Consider the following 22,562-nt stretch of genomic DNA (forward strand, 5'->3'; position numbering starts at 1 on the left):
AGCACTCGGAATATCTTTTTCCGAGTTTGCCTTTGTCACTACTGAACAATACATCATGCTCATTTGTTCACCAGGCTTAAAAAAATATTACATCACGTTTCCTTTCATAACTTCAGACAGCGCGACAGCGCGATGCTGCTAGTGAGTTCATACGAGTCAGTAAGTGACTGTTTAGCCGCGCGATGCGGTTCCAGTCGATACCCACAACTTGACCCTTGCTCACCATAGAGTCTCCAGTAGCTCAGTAGTTAGAGCATCCGACTAGATCACGGAGGGTCGTGGTTTCCCATCTGGGACTCGGATTTTTTCCCGAGTCTTCGTTTCTCCATTATTCACATTTGATAACTTCACAAAAGCACCGAAATTGAGCAAAAACCAATCAGAACCATTAATTAAAGAAACACTGATTTTACCTAGAAACAACAACTATATTAAGAATTTTTCTTCTTTATTTTGAAAAGGAATTTTTTGTTTTGTGATAAAAAACTGCCTGTCAAAATTTGGTTGCCATGACAACATCAAAGTCAATGAATACAAACGACCACATAAAACTTGTTTCAGTTAAATTTCTGAAAACGACCTTAAGTTTCATGGAGTTTGAGCAAATATTAAAAAAAGTTATGCAGGTTCAAAGTCGCCGTGGACAGAATCCGTCCTACTATTCTACATATGGTTAATCTAACTATAGTAAAAGAAACAAGTGAAGTATGTGTGGTGTTCTCGTGTTCTAAAAGTGACGTCGGCAACCACTAGACCCATGCTCCTTAAAACTCGGTCGTGAACTAAAATGGTGGTGATTTTAGGTGATTTTCCGTATTTCAACATGGCACAAAATAGCGAAGATTTCGCCAAGTCAAACAAAAAAAACTTCCGCAGAGATGCCTACCAAATTATGCGGATTTTTGTGGGCGAAAAAATGAGAGAGGAGGGGTTTAGGTGCACTTTAATTGAGTGAGCTCAGCATATTGTTAGAATCAATGGAGGCTGCCTGAAGTAGACTTTTTGTTAGTGGAAACTTGCAGGAAAAGAAATATTACACATTACTTCGATGTGTTTTATTTCAGCAAGTCATTCGGAAACCTCGTTTAATGTTAAATATTGCCAAGAGAATCTGGCTTGAAAGTATTTAAGCAACACTCCTTAAATTAATATCCTCTATTGACATAAGATCTTATCAAAGTTTTACAAAAAATGCGTGTACTTGGCAAGCAGAATCAATTTTTAGAAATGACAATCGAATGCTGATTACCGTAACCAAATACAATAACATACCAGCTTTTGGAAACTTATTTCTTCACCAAGTTTACAAAAAAAATCCACTTAACGCATTGCGTCGATTAAAACCCTTTGCTCTGCAGACATGAAGGCGTTGGAAGATAAAATTTTCACAAATTTTATGAACAATTTATATTTAGAGAAGAAAGAGAAATGCAGTCATCTAATAGTCCGATGCAGTAGTAAGAAGATAGTGAATGGTGGTTTTTGTGTTGTCGATGGGTTTATCCAAGGAGGAGTTGTAGTGTGTTCTTTTAAGGAGTGTGTTATAAACTAAATTAATAAACACCTCGGTGGACCTGTTTTTAACTGAATTGGTGCATTTTTAAACTGACCGGTAATGGTAAGCTCACTCATTTTCAATTCGTTATCGTCGCACAATTTTGTACGCAGCAGTTGTCACAAGTGTAACGTAAGATTAAAAACCTAATTCTAGTAATATATACTTCAAACATACAAGTCGTATCTTACCTGGTGCTTGACTCGGTGTCGGGGACGCTGAACTGTTTGTGGTCGGTAGGTTTGTCGACGGAGTCAAAGTGGCTATCAAGAATCGATTTAAAAAGGAATTAAATAGAGACAACTTGTAAGCTAGTTTGTCAAGGTGGTGAACAGTAACGACACTTTTATTGGGGATCTGCCCTGAAACGCTGAGTTGTGATTGCTGAGTTATCCTGCAACTATATCTACCTAATGTAACAGTACTGCATTAACAATGATGGGCGAATAAAACTCGGGTTCTGGGGTCGGGAAAAAGGGACCTTCCAAACTGATCCATGTTGCCTGTCAGAAAATCGCCTGATATTTAATTGCAGATTGTCGCGCAATTTGAATGTTGCAGTTGTTGCCAGGTATAAATGTTTTATAATCCTCAGTATCAGGAACAATCGGGGCGATCAGTCAAAGGTTGGATAATTGTTTCCCATACATGTATCCAAAACTCATCGAGGGCCTCTCAATAACCAGTGAATTTTTTTTAATATTTTCCAATAGTTCCAATTATTTTGAAAGGGGAACGAACACTTTCTGCAAATTTGTTGAAGTTCTTCAAACATTTGTGAAGTTAGGCTCTTTTACCGGACCCTGTTCGCAAAATGAGCCCACGCTTATCCCCGAAGAAATAGAACAATGCCAAGGTCACGCGTCCAACCGTCAATGTAGTAGTAAGAAGATAGTGAATGGTGGTCTTTGTGTTGTCTGTTGGTTTGTCCAAAGAGGCATTGTAATGTTTCTCGTTAAGAAATGTGTTTTAAACTACATTAATTAAGACCTAGGTGAACCTGCTTTTCACCGAAATGCGGGCACATTTTTAAACTGAACTGTAATGGTTAGACATATACAGGCAAAAACTAACGAAAGAAAAGTCCTACGTTTCGGCGACATCTTAGCGCCATTGTCAAGGGAGACTAAAATTAAATATGCGATTGCAAGAGTACTGAGAGTTCAGAGTCACTTATTTGCATAAGTTAGACAAAGGCCTTAGCGCAAATAGAGTCTGATTGCACATTTAAACATGGTCGTAATTGTTTAATGAGTAACATCTCATTAATGAGACAATCAAACTTGTTCTGGCATTTTTTCAACACCTTGAAACAATTGCGAAGGTCATCTGGAATCCTGCCTGCGTGTATATTGTCATAGTGTTTGCGCACTGACGAGGTCTTGCTTCTATGTCCATCAACGCGTGCGAACAGATGGCCATGGGTGTATCCGACATAACCAGCATCGCACTGGTCACACTTGAAGTTATACACAACGCATTGTTGATCAATGAGCTGAGGCTTAGGTTCGCTTGTCGGGAACTCCTGGGCAATCTTGCGGCTCGTAAACACTGGTTGGACAATAGTCTGGAGCTTCACACTGAGATCTTTTAACTGTGTCTTCACGATATTAGCAGACTCCTGGTCTTTAAAGGGTATGACGACCCGAGTAGTGTTTTCTGTCGTAGATTTGGACAGTAATGGAGGCTGGTCAGCGACCTTTAGATTTAGAAAGGTTTTAACAGTGGAGTCCACAAGGTGCTTGGGATACTTCAATTTAGAGAACACGGACTTCAGGCGTTCGCACTCCTCAGTGAAGTAGGACCATGACGAAGACAGACGATATGCACGGTCAAGCATAGTTGTCAATAGGCCGCGCTTGTACCTATTATCAACATGACTGTGGTAATGGAGAAGCAGACCACTGTTTGTTGGCTTCACGAACACTTTAGTTTCAATACGGGGCGCCCGGTTTAGAAGTTGACAATGGCGCTAAGATGTCGCCGAAACGTAGGACTTTTCTTTCGTTAGTTTTTGCCTGTAATGGTTAGCTTCCTTAAATCTTCATTTACTCATCGTCGCGCAGTTTGTATGTGAAATTGTAACTTACATTTTGAAAACTCAAATCGGTAATATATACTTCAAAAAATACAAGTCATATATTACCTGTTGCTGGACTCGGTGTCGGGGACGCTGGTCTGTTGGTGGTTGGTGGGTTTGTCCACGGAGTCACAGTAGCTGTTAAGAAACAATTTAGAAAGACAGAGGCATCTTTTAAACCAGTTTGTCAAGGTGGTGTACTTCCAGCCTTATCCATGATACCTGTCAGGTCAGAAAACCGCCTGTATTCAATTGCGGATTAACAGAAACTTTCTGAGAATCTGTTGAAGACATCCAAACATTTGTGACCCGAGGGAGCGACTGTAAATTTCTGCACTTTCTTTGTTTTAACGTAAAAATTAAAGGCAAATGTTCAAAAAACCCGCCCGAAAAAATTTCAGTATGGATATTACCATGGCTACAGTTTTACTGAAGTAAGAATTTCTCTTTCAATCAGCGCACGATTTGTACTTCATCCGTTTACTCTCTCCAACAAAATGTTTGTATCGCGATGAAAAACTAAATTTGATTTTGAGCCGACATTACGGCTTATAATGACGGCCAGTTGGGAGAAAATATATTCCGTATTGGGCGGAGTCACGAAGCTTTGATGCCGTGAACATTTAAAAATTTAAAATAAGCTAAGCGGTGAAGAACAGTGTAAAAGATATTGAGTCTGTCATTCGGTGCCTGCGCTAGCTACACCAAGAATAGCAAGACTACAGATTCAGGCGCGAACTGTCCACCGACTCACCCATTTAGAAAATGATTTGGTGTTAACGGAACATCATCTTCAGGACTCGTTGACTGATAAGTTAGAGGTCGCGAGTTTATCAGGGCTTCTGCAGCAGTGAAGGCTGTTATCAGCTCTTCGTTCGTTACAGCAGCGTTCCCTAAATCTCATATATAGCTCGTTTGGACGCTTTTATCATAGACCAGTGTGCACTGCCAAAGTGTAAAGTCAAAGGGGGATTGAAATCCCATCGTACTCCTTTGTCGGCTGTGGTTACGCTAATCTTGTCTTCGTCTAACTTTTCTACGACAAGTTCTTCCAGTTCTCTTTTTTCTCCCACGAAATTAGTCTCATTATCTGAATTCATTCCTTTCGGCAATCCTCTTCGATTCGCTGTCCTCTAAAATGCGTTAGGGAAGGAATCGTTGTCCAGTGCAATTGCCATTTCCAAATGTGCAGCTCTAGTGAATATACATGTAAAAAGACAAAGTCATATCGTAGTTATTCGTTATCCTCTGCCCTGGACTGTTATGAAAGGCCCTTCATAATCTACAGGCGTACAAGCAAACGCAAGAGGTGGAGTCTTAAGCCTAACTCTTGGCAGAGGTGCCGTGATTTGTTGCGACGGTTTAGTGGCTTTTCCCTTACGGTATTCATGGCACTTAGCTTCTCAAACTCAGATTTTTTTTCTCTCATCTGCATTAGCCAAAAACGAGAGAATTCCCCTTTCTATGATAATGTCTCATGATGAGCTTGGTTACCTAGCTCTTTCTCAGTAAGATTGTAAGCTATATAACGTCATGTGGTAGACACTCAGCAATCTCAAGACGACCACCAGATCTCATCAATCCATTTTCATCAATTCTTGGTTTCAGAGCGAGTAACTTGCTGCCACCTGAAAGTGTTTTATCACTTGTCAATGATGATTAGTCTTTTCCAAATGATTCCGCGCGAGCAAAGTTCATTACTTAAATTTCGGTGCCCTCGATCTCCTTGGCAGTCCGCTTACTTGCAATACGTCTTTCTCGAGGTAACTGACAATTGCTTACGAAGCGATAAACCCAGGCTAGTGTTCTGATGAGTCTAATACCGATAGAAAAGTATCTCGTTTCAAGCCGCTATGTAGCATTGTTTTGGATAGCCAAAATCGTTGTCTGTCTACTGCTGCATTCAGCTTGTAGGCGTGCTTCTTTCCTTTTTCTTTTTCGTTGCTGTTTTATGATTCGATCTACTTCCCTTTCAGATTTTTTCCTCTTCAAATACAAAAATTCTTCTCATCATGTGTCCTTGCTAGCTAACTCCTCTCAAGATAAGCATCTTGTGAGACGATCAGCTGAATTCTCGTCAGTAAAAAAATGCCTCCACTGTTGATGACTTGTGTGAAACTGTATTTCTCCAATTCTGTTTTCAACAAATGGCTTATATGTCCTGCTTCGGAGATGTATCTACCATAACACGTTCATGCTATCCGACCAAAACGTGAATTCGCGAGTTGCAATATTTAATGCTTCCGATATCAATACATTTAGGCCTAATCCTAGAATTGAGCCCATCAGCTCTATAAGAGAGATACTTTTGGCTGTAAGGGGATCAACTCGTTACTTAAAAGCCACTAGGTGGACCGAAACAGTTCCATCACTGTGCTCATATATTTAATACACTACAGTTCCACACGCATTCGATGAAGTATCTATGAATGCGTGCAGGCTCACAGACTTCATATCCCTGTCTACCGGCTGAAGACATCGCGATCTTAATGTTCTCTAAATGCTCTAATTCATTAAACTACCACCTAGCCTTCTTTTTCTATTCCATCTGAAGCGACTCCTCACACGTCGATGCCCGTGGAACATCAGAAATCCCAAAGGGTCGAAAAATGCGGTTATTCTTCTCAGGAAACGGCGCTTTATTGGGTCTAATATCTTTACACATCTCCAGGTGGATGCACTCGGAACATGTTTTCCTTCTCTACCCATGGTATTCTGAGCTTCTTCACAGAGGGCAGCTCCCCATTATATAGATCCACTTTTGCTGCTCTATCCTCTGATAGTATCACCTTTAAAGTTTCTTCCTAATTGGACAGCCATTTACGTGCGTGCATACCAGCATTCTTCCACGAAGTTGAAAGTTTTGTGTACTAGTCCATCGCTGTCTTATATTCTGGGACTCAATCCATGCTATCGTCCATATATGCTCACTCTAGTATTGTCACCGCAGCCAGTGAAAAATTTTATTGATACTTCGTCGCATGATCTTGTACGACGAACTGCGACTGAAACGGCGACCAACTCATTCCGAATACCACTAAATTCAATTAATATTCATCTGGAACCTTCGTTTGGACGAGCGCTCACCATAAAAGTTCATTACACTGGCTATCTTCTGATAGAGACTAATGCAGACATACATCTCTGCTACATGCCACACACTAACGCTATTGCTTGCTTGTGGAACTGCAGCAAAACGCTGAAAAGCTCTGTTGCAACTTAGGTCCCTGCTGTATGGAATCGCTCAAAGAGATCCCCTCGTACTTGGCTGACGTGTTAGAAACAACGCACGTCTCCTTCGTGGCTTTTTCCGGATTTATAACAGGCAAGTGTGGTAGGTAACAGGACCAAATAGTTTTTTCTCTTTTTTGGAATCTTCCATACGCGACCTTTCTTCTGGTTCATTAGAAATGGTTTCTCTGTACTTCTCAAGCGTCTCAGGGCTGTCTCGTAGTTGTCCAGTAACCGGTCGTCTTTCCAAGGGATAACGACTTCGTACTGCCCGCTCTTCTACATGATTGATCGCTTAAGTTTCTCGAGCACGAATTTCTTATTTGGAGTCTCAATGCTATGACTCAGCACTTCTATCTCGAAGAAACTTTGGAGTTTACAATCTAGTTGCTGCTCTTATCGTCCGTGCGTATAAAATAAGTGTTAGTGAAACCTGTTCGATAGCCTCCCTGATCAGTTCTGTTTGGATCTCAGATACATGTCGATCCGATGACCGTTACCTATGCAACTGTTTTTCCTGCCTTTCCTCTAACATCCCTCATAGATTGATACCGACGAAAATGTCAACGATTGGGCGTGATCCAAAGTAAAGAAAACTCTTTTAGATGCTCCCACTTCTTAGCGTATTTAGCCCAGTTAATTACCCCAATGTTCCCTGTAAGGCGTTTTGCAGTGAAAGCTGCTATCTTTACATCTTTCCATCTAAGCTTTCAAAATTTAATTTGAAGATTTTTTTCTCGAAGCTGTCGGTCTGACCATTTAGAACGTTAACGGTTACTCTACGGTTCTCCCCTTGAAGTCCTAATTCAGCTGTTACATCACTGTCGATGTATGTCTCACTACTAACGTCGTCCAGTTGTGCCATTTTTGATTACTACTGTTATTTTTATCAGTACAACATATTCACCTTTAGTTTCTTTCATGTGCATTGCTGTTGTGTGCGATCTCTCCGGTAGGACCTGTGTGGACTCCCGTCCGTGGTATCTCTAGCAGGAGCCGCTTTAGTTTCATCCCGATGGACATTTTGGGGCTGACGAATGTAGCTGTCAGTCCTATTGTCGTTCCCTGCAATCTCCGGCCTCTCCTTTCCTTTGCAATGAAGCACGTTTGTTGTGCGTCCGTTCAAACCAAAAAATCGGGACTTTGGGAACGGTATACTTTGGTAGGTCTTTCCTAGGCATCTATAGCAATAACATTGTTGCACTGCTTTCCGCACCTCTTTTCAACGGTTATACCTTAAAACTCGTCCTACCAAATGGGTGGTTATTTCCACAGACTTTGCATGTACGGCGTGTCTTACTAAGCCACTAGTTTGGAGTACCTGCGAGTGATCTGGCCTGGCAAAGAAAACGTCTGATTTCTCTTCAGGGTACTAGAATTGCTCTATATCCCTAGAAGCGTCTCAGCTGGTACTGTCTGGAATTATTCTTCTTGTAAGACCCATTGTCGTAATCTTTCTACGCATTGTTGTTTCTTGGGTTAAAAATCCATCGATGGTACTGTGCTAGCGTTGACTCTCTCATATTCCTATGAAGCTTATCACAGAGCGATCCATTGCCCAACTCCTTGCGTCGACCAGCCTCTGTAAGGTTGATAACTGCGATGTCTTGGATTTCAGCGAACTTCTCTATATCTTTGGCGTTACCAAACGGAGTAGCTTAAAATTCCCGAGTTCCCTAAAATACAATGCGATCAGTCCTCTTCTTCCTCTATACTTTCTAATCGGCTCTTAGCAGCTTCATTAGCAGTGGTTGAGCGATCCAAATTCTTAATAACCCTTAACGCTTCGCCCGATAAGTACTGTCCGAGCTACAGTAGCTTGTGTTCGGGAGCCGCAGTTGATTTGTCGACACGGGCTTGAAAAAAAAAAAAAAACTGGGCGCTGATGCTTTGCTTAGTGGGCCCTCTGGCTGTGGTCGGTACCTGATGGCGTTTTCCCAGTATTCTTGTCGTCTTATTCTGCTTCTAGGCCTAACTCCCCACCGATCTCTGTCTCTAGAGCTAACTGGTTTTCTTCGCATTTTCCTTGGCGATCTGTTTTGCCTGTTTATCTTTCCGGAACCGAGTCCGCAGCTCTCTTATGTTTTGGGCAAATTCTTCTTCGACCCTCTCCTTCTCAAGCCTCAATGACTAGCTCCTCACTAAAACCCTTAGCTGCTAATCTCTCGGCGCGCTCTCGAGCCTTTCGCTCTTCGACGTGTAAGCGTTCAAATCTCTGGGAAGCACAATATACGACACTAGATGATTCGGAGATATTCGCCAAAATATGAGGATATTTTGTAGAACAAAAATTGGGGGGGGGGGGGGGGAGTGGGTGCACTTTAATTAGGTGAGCGCGGCATATTGTTAGTATCAATTGAGGCTGGAATATATAGTTTATGACAATCGGGAATTTTGAAGTGAGGATAAATTTCACAATTCATGTGTTTTTAGTCACACCAGTCATTCGGAAGCCTCGTTTAATGTTAATTCTTGCGCGGAAAATCTTAATTTAACACTATCTAGACCGGGCGTTTCTTTTGTTTTATGGTTCTTGAAAGGTCGAGGGGTGGGAGGAGACAGGAAGAGAAATGAAGGCGGCAGTTAGATTACATTTTCAAAAAAATATATTGACAACGTATACTAAGAGAAGACAAAGAAATACAGTCACCTATTAGTCAATGCAGTAGTACAAGACTATAGTGAATTGTGGTCTTTGTGTTGTCGGTGGGTTTGACCAAGCAGGCATTGTAATTTTTCTTCTTAAGAAGTGTGTTATTAACTACATTAATGGAGACCTAGGCAAACCTGCATGTTTTTCACTGAATTGGTCCATTTTTAAACTGACCAGTAATGGTAAGCTCCCTTAACTCTTCAATTCCTCATCGTCGCGCAATTTGTATGCTAAAGTTGTCGACAAGTGTAATGTTAGATTAAAAACCTTATTCCAGTAGTATATGCTTCAAAAACACAAGTCATCTGATATTACCTTGTGCTGGATTCGCTGTCGAGGACGCTGCTCTGTTTGTGGTTGGTGGGTTTGTCCATTGTGTCACATGGACTGTTGAGAATGAAATTAAAAACAAAATAAATAGAGACATCTTTTAAACCAGTTTTTCAAGGTGGTGCACTTGCAAACTTATCTACTATGCTTGCCAGAAAACCGCCTGGTATGTAATTGCGGATCACACGGGAAATTTGAATGTGGCAGTTTTTGACAAGTACAAACGAATGTTTATAATCCTCAGTATCAAGAACAATCAGCGGCGATCAGTCAAACATTGGCTAGGTATTTTTTCTACATGTATCTAAAGGTCATAGAGGGTCTCTCAATAATCAACACATTTTTATTATATTTTCAAGTAGTTGCGTTTATTTTCAAAGGAGAACTTCCACTTTCTGAGAATCTGTTGAAGTTCTCCAATCATTTGTGAGCTTAGGATCGATTACCAGGCGCTGTTCGCGAAATGAGCCCACGCTCATCTCCTAAGAGACAGTCGGACGCTTGACCTTGGCGTTGTTAACTGCGACCAATGAGAAACGTGTCTGCCTGGATCGACCGGGCAACATAAATTACATAAATTAACTTTGAGAGAGTTATGGTGAAGTGGATAGTATGCGATCGTGTTATTGAGAAGTTTAAGATTCAAAATCTCAAAGCTGTGCAACGGAAATCGTGAAAGAGTTGGTTAACAAGCAAGATCTATTTGTTATTCAACCGGCTCGATTGGGAAAGTCTCTAATTTTCCAAGCTGCGCCAATGGTTTTGATGACGTGAAGTTTCGAAGTTTCAATCCATAGCTGTCGTTATTTCGCCCTTGATATCGCTGACACAGGATCAGGTCGAATTTTTTAAATCTACAGAAGTAACCGCCGAATAATCCGAGTTGATAAACAAAATTAGCAAATACCACAGTGCTAGCGTACACAATGGAATAGAGAAGCTAATCGAAACGGCTCAGAATAATAAGAAAATTTCTTTATTGTATAGCAAAAAGCGCTTTTAAACATGCTTGTAAAATCAAAATGTAAACGTCTTTATCAAAACAATGGACACAGCGTGAGTCGCGTAGGTCTGTCCGCTCCATTTTTACATTTTGCTCCTGTTCCGAATAATTAATTGTAAAATTTAAACTCTTAACCGGCATCTTTGGTCTCGCGTTTGTCAAATAACAAGCTTCCTTTCTTTGCGCAACATTGCGCGGTGAAATATAAGAATCACACGGCACACCACGTTTAAGCACTTTTGCCGAATCGAAACTACTCTTGATTTCATTCTTCACCACTGTCATCTCCTCTGGGCATTTTACAAAGAAGTTTGATGTTTTTGTGGCAGCGATCGATCGTTGCACAAGAATCGTTCGACGCTGACGCTATTAAGCTGGATATCCAAAGCATTGGCTACTCTTTTAGCGACATCTTTAGCTTTGCCTTTTAAAGTAGTTCTCTTTCGACGATTACTTAATTTGCTCTGTACCACAAAGCAGAAACCGGAGGGGGTAGAACCCGTAGTTTTCATAGGTGTTTCATCACCTGTTGGGCTAGAAGAAACTCAGCAATCGCCCGAAATTATACTTTCAATCTTCAGAGTTTTGGTCCCTTTCTCGCTTCTATTTGTTAATCTAATTTAGCATGGGATTGTTGTCGGATGTTATTTAAGGTGACCAGTTGAGCCGCATAAATTTAATTTGAATTTAAGTCACAAGCATGGTTGGCCGTGCACGCGTCCCGCCGTCTCTTCTCAGAAAGGAAAGGAAAAAAGAGCAGAAAAAGAAATACAGTCACCTAGTAGTCAAAGTAGTAGTAAGAAAATAGTGAATGGTGGTCTTTGTGTTGTCCGTCGGTTTGTCAAGGAAGTATTGTAATGTTTCTTATTAAGAAGCGTGTTTCAAACTACATTAATGCAGAACCTGTTTTTCACTGAAATGGTACTTTTTTAAACTGAACTGTAACGGCTGGCTCCCTTTAATCTTCAATTACTCATCGTCACGCATCTTGTATGGGAAAGTCTTCGACAAATGTAAGGTTACAGCTTAAAAACCTAAACCTTGTAATATGCTGTTTCATCATTCGATCTACTGCCCATTCAGATTTTTTTTTCTCCAAGTACAGAAGCCCTTCCCATCATGTGTCCGCACTAGCTAACCCCTCTACTCATAAGCCTCTTGTTGGACTGGGGACGAGCAGTGAAAGATGGTGGACATGTTTTTGTTCGCTCCGCCTGCCCGTGAGTAAATCATGCTTGGTTTGTAGGGCAACTAACTATAAAGACATAATGCCAAAAGAAAATGAAGGAAAGGGACAAGAGCCACAGTCTGGTCCAGCAAATACGGAAAAAGGTCAAGAGAACCGACCGAGAAGAAAAAGGATAAGACAACAAGGATCGCAAACCGATGATGAACTTATGAATGAAGGACATGATCGAAACGGTTGTACAATCCGCAATGGTAAACTTGATGCTATTCAAGAGAAGCTCGATCAGGTATTGCTGTTGTATCCTGAAGTTGAACATCTGCGAGCTAAAATGAAACAGTTGGAGGAAGACAAAGAATCGTTACCGCAAAGCCTCGAGTTCACCCAAGCAGAAGTGAAGGAATTAAAATCGCAAATTAAATCAACAACCGAGGAGCTGGGTGTCGCTAATAACAAGCTTGATAAATTAGACCAGCTAGAGCGCCGAATTATCAAAAAAGAATGCTACAACCGTCGCAGCAATGTTAAATTTTTTGGGATCAAGGACTCTGAAGATGAATCACCAAGCGACACAGAGAGAAAGCTCAGGCTATCCTTGAAGAAAGAAATGCAAATTTCCAACGAGGATCTTGAAGAGATGTAATTTGAAAGGGTACACAGAATTCCGACACATCCCATCGCTGGAAAGAGCACTAACAAGGCGAGGCCCATAATTGCGAAAGTATCCTTTTTCAAGGACAAGGAACTCATAAAATCCCACATCAAAAAAATTGCCGAAAGGAAGAAGATATGGTGTAGCTGATGACTTTCCCAACGAAGTTGAAGAGATTAGGAAGACTTTATATCCGCTTCTCAAAAAAGCCAAACAAGACAAGAAGAAAGCCTTTTTCAACATCGAAAAGCTAGTTATCGATAACGTCGTTTATCACGGACCAGAATCAAAGAAATTTCCACTTTACGGACGTATTATGGCAAATGGTTGAACTCTAATATCTAAATAGCTTTGCTTACTGCCTTTATGAAAAGCGTTCGGATCTTTACACTTGCCTCAGACAGAGAATGCCGACTACTGGAATACAGGTAATGTTAAGCGTTAAATGTAGTAAATTTGTTTGTCTTTATGGTTTGTGTGTCCCCTTAGTGCTCCGCTTTCACGCTAACGAAATCAACTGCAACAAGCAAACCAAAGTGCTGCATCATTGGCTCATTTGTTTATTTATTTCTGTAATAAATACGTTGTGGCGAAAATGTATAGCTTGCTCAAATGGAGCTTAAGTTTTTATCTTTGAATGTTAGAGGGTTGAACAAGATTACCAAACGACGCCAACTTTTTAGGTGGTTACTTTAACAAACTTCTGATGTAATATTTCTTCAAGAAACATATTCGTCTGTACAGACTATCAAATTGTGGGAAGCTGAATGGGGAGGTAAAATGCTCGCATGCCACGGCTCTACTCAGAGCCGTGGTGTGATGATTCTGGTTAAACCTAAAGTCAATGTGTCGATTGGTAATGTAATTCGGGACAAAAACGGCAGATACATTGTAAGTGAAGCAGCAATAGATGATGAAAAGCGTATTTTAGTAAATATTTATGCACCAAATGATCAAACGCAACAAATCAAATTCCTTAGAGATCTGTCTAATTCCGTTTTCAATAGTTATGCAAATGAAAGTTTTGTGATAGGTGGTGACTTTAACTGTCCGTTGAATGACTGGGATAAACGAGGAGGTCGACCAGTTGAACATAAGAAAAAAGTTATCCAGGGAATGAACAACTTAATGGCAACCTATGATCTTGTTGATACATGGCAAGTTAAAAATCCCAGTGCGCAGGGCTACACTTGGAACAATCCGGAACAATAGTTTTGTAAAAATCAATAACGTGTCCGTGTACTATGAAAGTTGGCACCAAGCTGGTGTCACTAAACTCTCGAGCCTTGTAGGTGAAAACAAAACCCGGCTTCTATCTTTTCATGAGTTCTTACAGAGATTTAAGATCAAATGCAACTTTCTGCAGTACTTTGGCCTCACTTCTACAATACTGGGAAAGTGGAAGAATTATTTAAAAGAAGAAAATCAAACTAAAACTAATATGATTAATTTACTTGCCATTGATAAGATGACTTGCAAAACGATACACAGGGTACTGGTCGAAAAACGAGATTTTAATCCGCCGACGGCAGAGAAGAAGCTAATGGCAATGGGATTCAGTAAGGATGAATGTCAGAAAATTTATTCTTTACCATTTGTCGCCACAAAAGAAATAAAACTTTCAATGTTTCAGGATAAAATAATTCACAACGTACTTTACACAAAAAAATATTCTTCACAAAATGAATAAAGTCGAGGATCCTTTCTGTCCTTTTTGCGCAAATGTGGAGCAAACAGTCACCCATTTATTTGTATCCTGTCCTATTGCTGCTTCCTTCTGGTCCGACTTCACTGGTTGGTACCAGTGCATTTCCAAAGAAACTCTAACTCTAGGCAGGAAAGAAATCATGTACGGCATCTTGAATAATTGGTCCTCTTGTTCAGCCCTAAACCGTCTTATTCTTATTGGCAAATACCTAATCTATTGTAAAGCAATAAATAGAGTCAATTTTCTTTTTGCTGATTTTAAAGCGTTATTACGTCAAAAAAATTGAAACAGAAAAATACATAGCATTCAGCTCAAACAAATGGAGCACTTTTTACGAAAAATGGGCCAGATTTTTAAAGTGACAACTAATTTCAATGTTATTGTTTGTATAGTTTTTTTGTTTGTTTTTGTTTTGTTTTTTTCTCTGTAGCTTAATAGTTTAAATTATTTAAATGATTTATCATTTATATTGCATGTAATATTCTATACGACAGCTCTGTAATGTGTGTTTGACTGTTCAATAAAGTGATAAAAAAAAACAGATATGCCTTTTGTTAGACGATCAGCTGAGTTCTCGTCAATTAAAAAATGCCTTCACTGTTAAGGACTTGTGTGAGACTGTATTTCTTCAATTCTGTTTACAAACAGCTTAAATGTCCTGCTTTGGCGATGTATTTACCATGACATGTTCATGCTATCCGACCAAAACGTGATTTCGCGATTTGCAATCTTCAATGCTTTCGATATCGATACACTTAGTCTTAATCCTAGAATTGCGCCCATCTGCTCTAAATGAGGGATTCTTGAGGCTGTAAGGGGTGCAACTTTTAACTTAGAAGCCACTAGGTGAACTGAAACAGTTCCATCACTGTGCTCATATCTTTAATGCGCTACAGTTCCATACCCATATTCGATTACGCCGCGGCCACACGAGCGAATTTTTGCTCGCGCAGGTGATGCGATTTTTTCAAATTTTGTCGCGTCGCCAGCGCGAGATGAAAATCGCACGTGTAGCCACCCTCGAACTTGCGACGCGACAGGTGAAAAATCGCAAGAAAAAAGTCGCCAGTATTGAAATTTTCGCGACAAAATCGTAGAGACAGCACCCGTGTAGCCACCCTACAACTTAGCCTCGTCATCCGCGATAGCTCGGGAAACGCCGGCCTATCAACGAGTAAAATTTCCGTCAGAAGTTGATGGTAAAATCCTTGTTCCTTTCTCTTTACGAGCCATGGACGGACCCGCGTTGACCTTTTCTTAATTTTCTTCTTCCTTCGTTTGCTTTTTATCGTCAAGAAGAAGAATGCAAATAAACGATAAAACAATATCCTCGTCCGAAAGGGCCGTCCGCCATGTCTGTTTACAGCGCCAGGTCTCTTGAAATGTGCGATTCACGCGGCTTTCAATTTGTCGCCAAACTCGCTAGAATTTGTCACTCGTGTAGCCACCCTCTCGCGCTGGCGACGCGACAAAATTTGAAAAAATCGCATCACCTGCGCGAGCAAAAAATCGCTCGTGTAGCCGCGGCTTTAGGCATCTACGAATGCGTGCAGGCTCCCGAACTTCACATCCCTGTCTACCGGCTGAAGACATCGCGATCTTTATGTTCTCTGAATGCTCTAATTCATTGAACCACCGCCTAACCTTCTTTTCCTATTTCATATGCAGCGACTCCTCATTAGTCGATGCCTGTAGACCAGCGTCAGAAATCCCAAAGGGTTGCAAAATGTGTTTTTTCTTCTCAGCAAACTGCACTTTATTAGGTCTAACATCTGTACACATCTCCAGGTGGATGCACTCTGAACATGTTTTCCTTCTCCACCCATAGTATTCTGAGCGTCTTCACACAGGGCAGCTCTTCATCATCTAGATCCACCTTTCATGCTCTATCCTCCGCTGGTATCTCCTTCAACAATTCTTCTGAATTGGACAGCCATTTGCATGCGTGTATGCCAGCCATCTCCTACAGCGTCGGAAGTTTTCTGTACTAGTCTACCGCTGTCTTATCTCATGGAACTGCATCCATGCTATTGTCCATATATGCTCACTCTAGTAGTTTCACCGCAGCCAGTGGAACATTTTATTTATACTTCGTCGAACGAATACGAACTGCGACTGAAACGGCGACCAATTCATTCCGAATACCACTAAAATCAATTCATATTCATCTGGTACCTTGGTTTGGTCGAGCGCTCACCATAAAAGTCCATTATTTTTGGCTATGTTCTGATACAAGACTTCCGTGGAGATACATCTCTGCTATATGTCACACACTAACGCTATTGCTTGCTTGTGGAACCGCAGCAAAATGCTGAAAAGCTCCCGTTGCAACTTAGGTCCCTGGTGTATGACATGGTTCAAAGAGATCCCCTCGCACTTGGCTGACGCGTCAGAAACAGCGCACGTCTCCGTCGTTGCTTTTTCCGGCCCTATTACAGGAAAGTGTGGTATGTAGCAGGACCCAATTGCTTTTTTCTCTGTTTTTGGGATCTTCATTACCCGATCTTTCTTCTGGCTCCTTAGGAATGCATTTCTCTGTACCGCTCAAGCGTCTCCTAGCTGTCTCATAGTTGTACGGTAACACTGACCGGTCGTCTTTCCAAGGGATTTCGACTTCGTACCGACCACTCTCATGTTCGATTGATCGCGAGCGCAAATTTCTTGTTGGAGTCTCAATGCTATGACTCAGTAGTTCTATCTCCAACAAACTTTGGAGTTTACCATCTATTTGCTGCTCTTATCGTCCGCGCGTATAAAATAAGTGTGACCGAAACGTGTTCGATAGCCTCCCTGATCACTACTATTTGCATCGGCGATACATGTCCATCCGAGGGCCGTTAACCATGCAACTGTTTTTCCTGGCTTCCCTCTAACATCAATCACTGATTGATACCGATGGAAATGCCGACGATTGGGCGTGGTCCAAGGTAAAGTGATACCTTTTAGATGCTCCCACTTCTTCGCGTATTTAGCCCAGTTGATTACTCCAATGTTCCCTGTAACGCGTTTTACGATGAAAGCTGCTATCTGTACATTTATCTTTCCATCTACACTTTGAAGTTTTAGTGCGAATATTTTTGTCTCGAAGCTGTCGGTGTGACCATTTAGAACGTTAACGGTTACTCTACGCTCCTCCCCTTGAGGTCCTAATTCAGCTGCTACATTACTGTTGATGTATGTCGTACTACTAGCGTTGTCTTGTGCCATTTTTGAATACTAGTGTTCCTCAGTGCAACATATTCGCTTCTATTTTTTTTTTCATGTGCATTGCTGTTATGTGCGATCTCTCCGGTAAGACCCGGGTGGATTCCCTTCGGTGGTATCTCTAACTGGAGCTTCTTTTGTTTCATCTTGATGGACTTGTTAGGGCTGACGATTGTAGCTGTCACTCCTATTGCCGTTTCTTGCAATCTCCGGCCTCCCCTTTGCTTTACAATGTAGTGCGCATGTCGGCGTCCGTTCAAACCAAAAAATCGGGACTGTGGGAACTATATTCCCTGGTGGGTCTCTCCTGGGCATCTGTAGCAAAAACGTCGTTGCGCCGCTTTCAGCCGGCCACCTTTTTTTCAACGGTTATAACTTAAAACTCGTCGCACTAAATGGGGTGGTTATTTCCAGAGACCTTCCATGTGCGGCGGCTCTTACTAGGCCAGATTTCTCTTCGGGGTACTGGAATTGCCCCATATCTTTCAAAGCGTCTCAGCTAGTACTATCTGGAATTCCGATTCTTGTATAACCCATTGTCGTAATATTTCAACAAGCTGCTGTTTCTCGTGTTCAAAAAACCATCGATGGTACTGTGCCAGCATTTACTCTATATTCTTCCTCTGTAGCTTATCATAGAGCGATCTATTTCTCAACTCCTAATGGCGAACGTTACCGACGTTACCTTACTTGACGTTACCGGCACGGATAAGCTTGCAAGTAGAATGCGATCTGTCGTCTTCTTCCTCCATACTTTCTAATCTGCTCTTAGCAGCTTTATAAGCAGACGTTGAATGATCCTAATTCTCAATAACCCTTAACCCTTCGCCCGATAAGTACTGTCTAAGCTACAGTAGCTTGTGTTCGGGAGCCCAGTTGCTTTGTCGATACCGGCTTGAAAAATACTGGGCGCTGATGCTTTGCTTAGTGGACCCTCTGGCTGTGGTCGCTGCCTGATAATGTTTTCCGAGTCTACTTGTCGTATAATTCTGTTTCTAGGCCGAGAATGGTTTTGATGACGTGAAGTTTCGAAGTTTCAATCCATAGCTGTCGTTATTTCGCCCTTGATATCGCTGACACAGGATCAAGTCGAATTTTTTAAATCTACAAAGGTAACCACCGAATAATCCGAGTTGATAAACAAAATTAGCAAATACCACAGCGCTAGCGTACACAATGGGATAGAGAAGCTAATCGAAACGGCTCAGAATAATAAGAAAATTTCTTTATTGTATAGCAAAAAAACGCTTTTAGACATGCTTGTAAAATCAAAATGTAAACGTCTTTATCAAAACAATGGACACAGCGTGAGTCGCGTAGGTCTGCCCGCTCCATTTTTACATTTTGCTCCTGTTCCGTATAATTAATTGTAAAATTTAAACTCTTAACCAGCATCTTTGGTCTCGCGTTTGTCAAATAACAAGCTTCCTTTCTTTGCACAACATTGCGCGGTGAAATATAAGAATCACACGGCACACCACGTTTAAGCACGTTTGCCGAATCGAAACTACTCTTGATTTCATTCTTCACCACTGTCATCTCCTCTGGGCATTTTACAAAGAAGTTTGATGTTTTTGAGGCAGCGATCGATCGTTGCACAAGAATCGTTCGACGTTGACGCTATTAAGCTGGATATCCAAAGCATTGGCTACTCTTTTAGCGACATCTTTAACTTTGCCTTTTAAAGTAGTTCTCTTTCGACGATTACTTAATTTGCTCTGTACCACAAAGCAGAAACCGGAGAGGGTACAACCCGTAGTTTTCATAGGTGTTTCATCACCTGTTGGGCTAGAAGAAACTCAGCAATCGCCCGAAATTATACTTTCAATCTTCAGAGTTTTGGTCCCTTTCTCGCTTCTATTTGTTAATCTAATTTAGCATGGGATTGTTGTCGGATGTTATTTAAGGTGACCAGTTAACCGCATAAATTTAATTTGAATTTAAGTCACAAGCATGGTCGGCCGTGCACGCGTCCCGCCGTCTCTTGTCAGAAAGGAAAGGAAAAAAGAGCAGAAAAAGAAATACAGTCACCTAGTAGTCAAGGTAGTAATAAGAAAATAGTGAATGGTGGTCTTTGTGTTGTTCGTTGGTTTGTCCAAGGAAGTATTGTAATGTTTCTTATTAAGAAGCGTGTTTCAAACTACATTAATGCAGAACCTGTTTTTCACTGAAATGGTACTTTTTTAAACTGAACTGTAACGGCTGGCTCCCTTAAATCTTCAATTACTCATCGTCACGCATCTTGTATGGGAAAGTCTTCGACAAATGTAAGGTTACAGCTTAAAAACCTAAATCTTGTAATATATACTTCAAAAAATACAAGTCATACATTAGCTGTTGCTTGACTCGGTGTCGGGGACGCTGATCTGTTGGTGGTTGGTGGGTTTCTCCACGGAGTCAAAGTAGCTGTTAAGAATCAATTAAGAAACAATAAATGGAGACATCTTGTAAACCATTTTTTCAAGGTGATTTACTTTCAAACTTATCCATGATACCTGTCACCAAATTGCCTGTATTTAATTGCGGATCAACGGCAACTTTCCGAGAATCTGTTGAAGACTTCCAAACATTTGTGACCCGAGGTAGCGACCTACATTTTTGTAGAAATGTATTATTATAAATATATGAAACCTATATTTGAACTGCGGGTGAAAGATTAAATAAAAGAAAGATCCTCGCAGTTTTTCGTTTCAAGCCGCTACGTAGCATTGTTTTTGGTAGCTAACATAGTTGTCCCTGTAATGCTGTAGTCAGCTTGTAGGCGTGCTTGTTTCCTGACCTCTTTCGTTGCTGTTTCATCATTCGATCTACTGCCTATTCAGATTTTTTTTCTCCAAGTACAGAAGCCCTTCCCATCATGTGTCCGCACTAGCTAACCCCTATACTGATAAGCCTCTTGTTGGACTGGGGACGAGCAGTGAAAGATGGTGGACATGTTTTTGTTCGCTCCGCCTGCCCGTGAGTAAATCATGCTTGGTTTGTAGGGCAACTAACTATAAAGACATAATGCCAAAAGAAAATGAAGGAAAGGGACAAGAGCCACAGTCTGGTCCAGCAAATACGGAAAAAAAGGTCAAGAGAACCGACCGAGAAGAAAACTGAAGGATAAAACAACAAGGATCGCAAACCGATGATGAACTTATGAATGAAGGACATGATCGAAACGGTTGTACAATCTGCAATGGTAAACTTGATGCTATTCAAGAGAAGCTCGATCAGGTATTGCTGTTGAATCCTGAAGTTGAACATCTGCGAGCTAAAATGAAACAGTTTGAGGAAGACAAAGAATCATTACCGCAAAGCCTCGAGTTCAACCAAGCAGAAGTGAAGGAATTAAAATCGCGAATTAAATCAACAACCGAGGAGCTGGGTGTCGCTAATAACAAGCCTGATAAATTAGACCAGCGAGAGCGCCGAATTATCAAACAAGAATGCCACAACCGTCGCAGCAATGTTAAATTTTTTGGGATCAAGGACTCTGAAAATGAATCACCAAGCGACACAGAGAGAAAGCTCAGGCTATTCTCGAAGAAAGAAATGCAAATTTCCAACGAGGATCTTGAAGAGATGCAATTTGAAAGGGTACATAGAATTCCGACACATCCCATCGCTGGAAAGAGCACTAACAAGGCGAGGCCCATAATTGCGAAAGTATCCTTTTTCAAGGACAAGGAACTCATAAAATCCCACATCAAAAAAATTGCAGAAAGGAAGAAGATATGGTGTAGCTGATGACTTTCCCAACGAAGTTGAAGAGATTAGGAAGACTTTATATCCGCTTCTCAAAAAAAGCCAAACAAGACAAGAAGAAAGCCTTTTTCAACATCGAAAAGCTAGTTATCGATAACGTCGTTTATCACGGACCAGAATCTAAGAAATTTCCACTTTATGGACGTATTATGGCAAATGGTTGAACTCTAATATCTAAATAGTTTTGCTTACTGCCTTTATGAAAAGCGTTCGGATCTTTACACTTGCCTCAGACAGAGAATGCCGACTACTGGAATACAGGTAATGTTAAGCGTTAAATGTAGTAAATTTGTTTGTCTTTATGGTTTGTGTGTCCCCTTAGTGCTCCGCTTTCACGCTAACGAAATCAACTGCAACAAGCAAACCAAAGTGCTGCATCATTGGCTCATTTGTTTATTTATTTCTGTACTAAATACCTTGTGGCGAAAATGTATAGCTTGCTCAAATGGAGCTTAAGTTTTTATCTTTGAATGTTAGAGGGTTGAACAAGATTACCAAACGACGCCAACTTTTTAGGTGGTTACTTCAACAAACTTCTGATGTAATATTTCTTCAAGAAACATATTCGTCTGTACAGACTATCAAATTGTGGGAAGCTGAATGGGGAGGTAAAATGCTCGCATGCCATGGCTCTACTCAGAGCCGTGGTGTGATGATTCTGTTCAAACCTAAAGTCAATGTGTCGATTGGTAATGTAATTCGGGACAAAAACGGCAGATACATTGTAAGTGAGGCAGCAATAGATGATGAAAAGCGTATTTTAGTAAATATTTATGCACCAAATGATCAAACGCAACAAATCAAATTCCTTAGAGATCTGTCTAATTCCGTTTTCAATAGTTATGCAAATGAAAGTTTTGTGATAGGTGGTGACTTTAACTGTCCGTTGAATGACTGGGATAAACGAGGAGGTCGACCAGTTGAACATAAGAAAAAATTATCCAGGGAATGAACAACTTAATCGCAACCTATGATCTTGTTGATACATGGCAAGTTAAAAATCCCATTGCGCAGGGCTACACTTGGAACAATCCGGAACAATAGTTTTATAAAAATCAATAACGTGTCCGTGTACTATGAAAGTTGGCACCAAGCTGGTGTCACTAAACTCTCGAGCCTTGTAGGTGAAAACAAAACCCGGCTTCTATCTTTTCATGAGTTCTTACAGAGATTTAAGATCAAATGCAACTTTCTGCAGTACTTTGGCCTC

At 40.9% G+C, this 22,562-nt stretch overlaps 4 protein-coding genes across 14 annotated transcripts in view; 2 read left to right on the plus strand and 2 right to left on the minus strand.

Annotated features, from left to right (window-relative positions):
• LOC146485634 (ras-like protein 1) overlaps positions 1–22,562 on the plus strand; it is a 567,471-nt gene that overhangs the window by 410,497 nt on the left and 134,412 nt on the right. The window lies entirely within an intron of this gene.
• The window catches only part of LOC146485651 (exoskeleton protein RP43-like), a 77,435-nt gene that overhangs the window by 36,331 nt on the left and 18,542 nt on the right, over positions 1–22,562 (minus strand). For 4 of the 7 annotated variants that reach the window (XM_085102971.1, XM_085102976.1, XM_085102974.1 and 1 more), the window contains exons 5-7: positions 9,835–9,906; positions 3,702–3,773; positions 1,747–1,818 (exon numbers count right to left, since the gene is read on the minus strand). In XM_085102971.1, coding sequence (XP_084959097.1) covers positions 1,747–1,818; positions 3,702–3,773; positions 9,835–9,906 — 216 coding nt within the window. The remainder of the gene's footprint in view (positions 1–1,746; positions 1,819–3,701; positions 3,774–9,834; positions 9,907–22,562) is intronic. The other 3 variants (XM_085102973.1, XM_085102972.1, XM_085102975.1) reach the window with 3 other exon arrangements.
• LOC146485652 (uncharacterized) lies at positions 2,677–3,507 on the minus strand. The gene has a single exon (XM_085102946.1). It carries the CDS (start codon positions 3,393–3,395, stop codon positions 2,742–2,744), a length of 654 nt encoding a protein of 217 aa, XP_084959072.1. The 5' UTR covers positions 3,396–3,507; the 3' UTR covers positions 2,677–2,741.
• LOC146485653 (uncharacterized) lies at positions 12,038–22,250 on the plus strand. Its single transcript, XM_085103000.1, has 2 exons — positions 12,038–13,723; positions 22,096–22,250. The coding sequence occupies exon 1, from the start codon at positions 12,121–12,123 to the stop codon at positions 12,679–12,681; it is 561 nt and encodes a 186-aa protein (XP_084959126.1). The 5' UTR covers positions 12,038–12,120; the 3' UTR covers positions 12,682–13,723; positions 22,096–22,250.

This window comes from Pavona decussata, unplaced genomic scaffold (genome assembly GCF_977016875.1).
Source record: "Pavona decussata unplaced genomic scaffold, jaPavDecu1.1 SCAFFOLD_25, whole genome shotgun sequence".
Lineage (NCBI taxonomy): Eukaryota > Metazoa > Cnidaria > Anthozoa > Scleractinia > Agariciidae > Pavona > Pavona decussata.

Excerpts from the sequence above, each read along its gene's own strand:
- LOC146485653 (XM_085103000.1), top strand. The coding sequence starts at position 12,121 with ATGCCAAAAGAAAATGAAGGAAAGGGACAAGAGCCACAGTCTGGTCCA.
- LOC146485652 (XM_085102946.1), bottom strand. The coding sequence starts at position 3,395 with ATGCTTGACCGTGCATATCGTCTGTCTTCGTCATGGTCCTACTTCACT.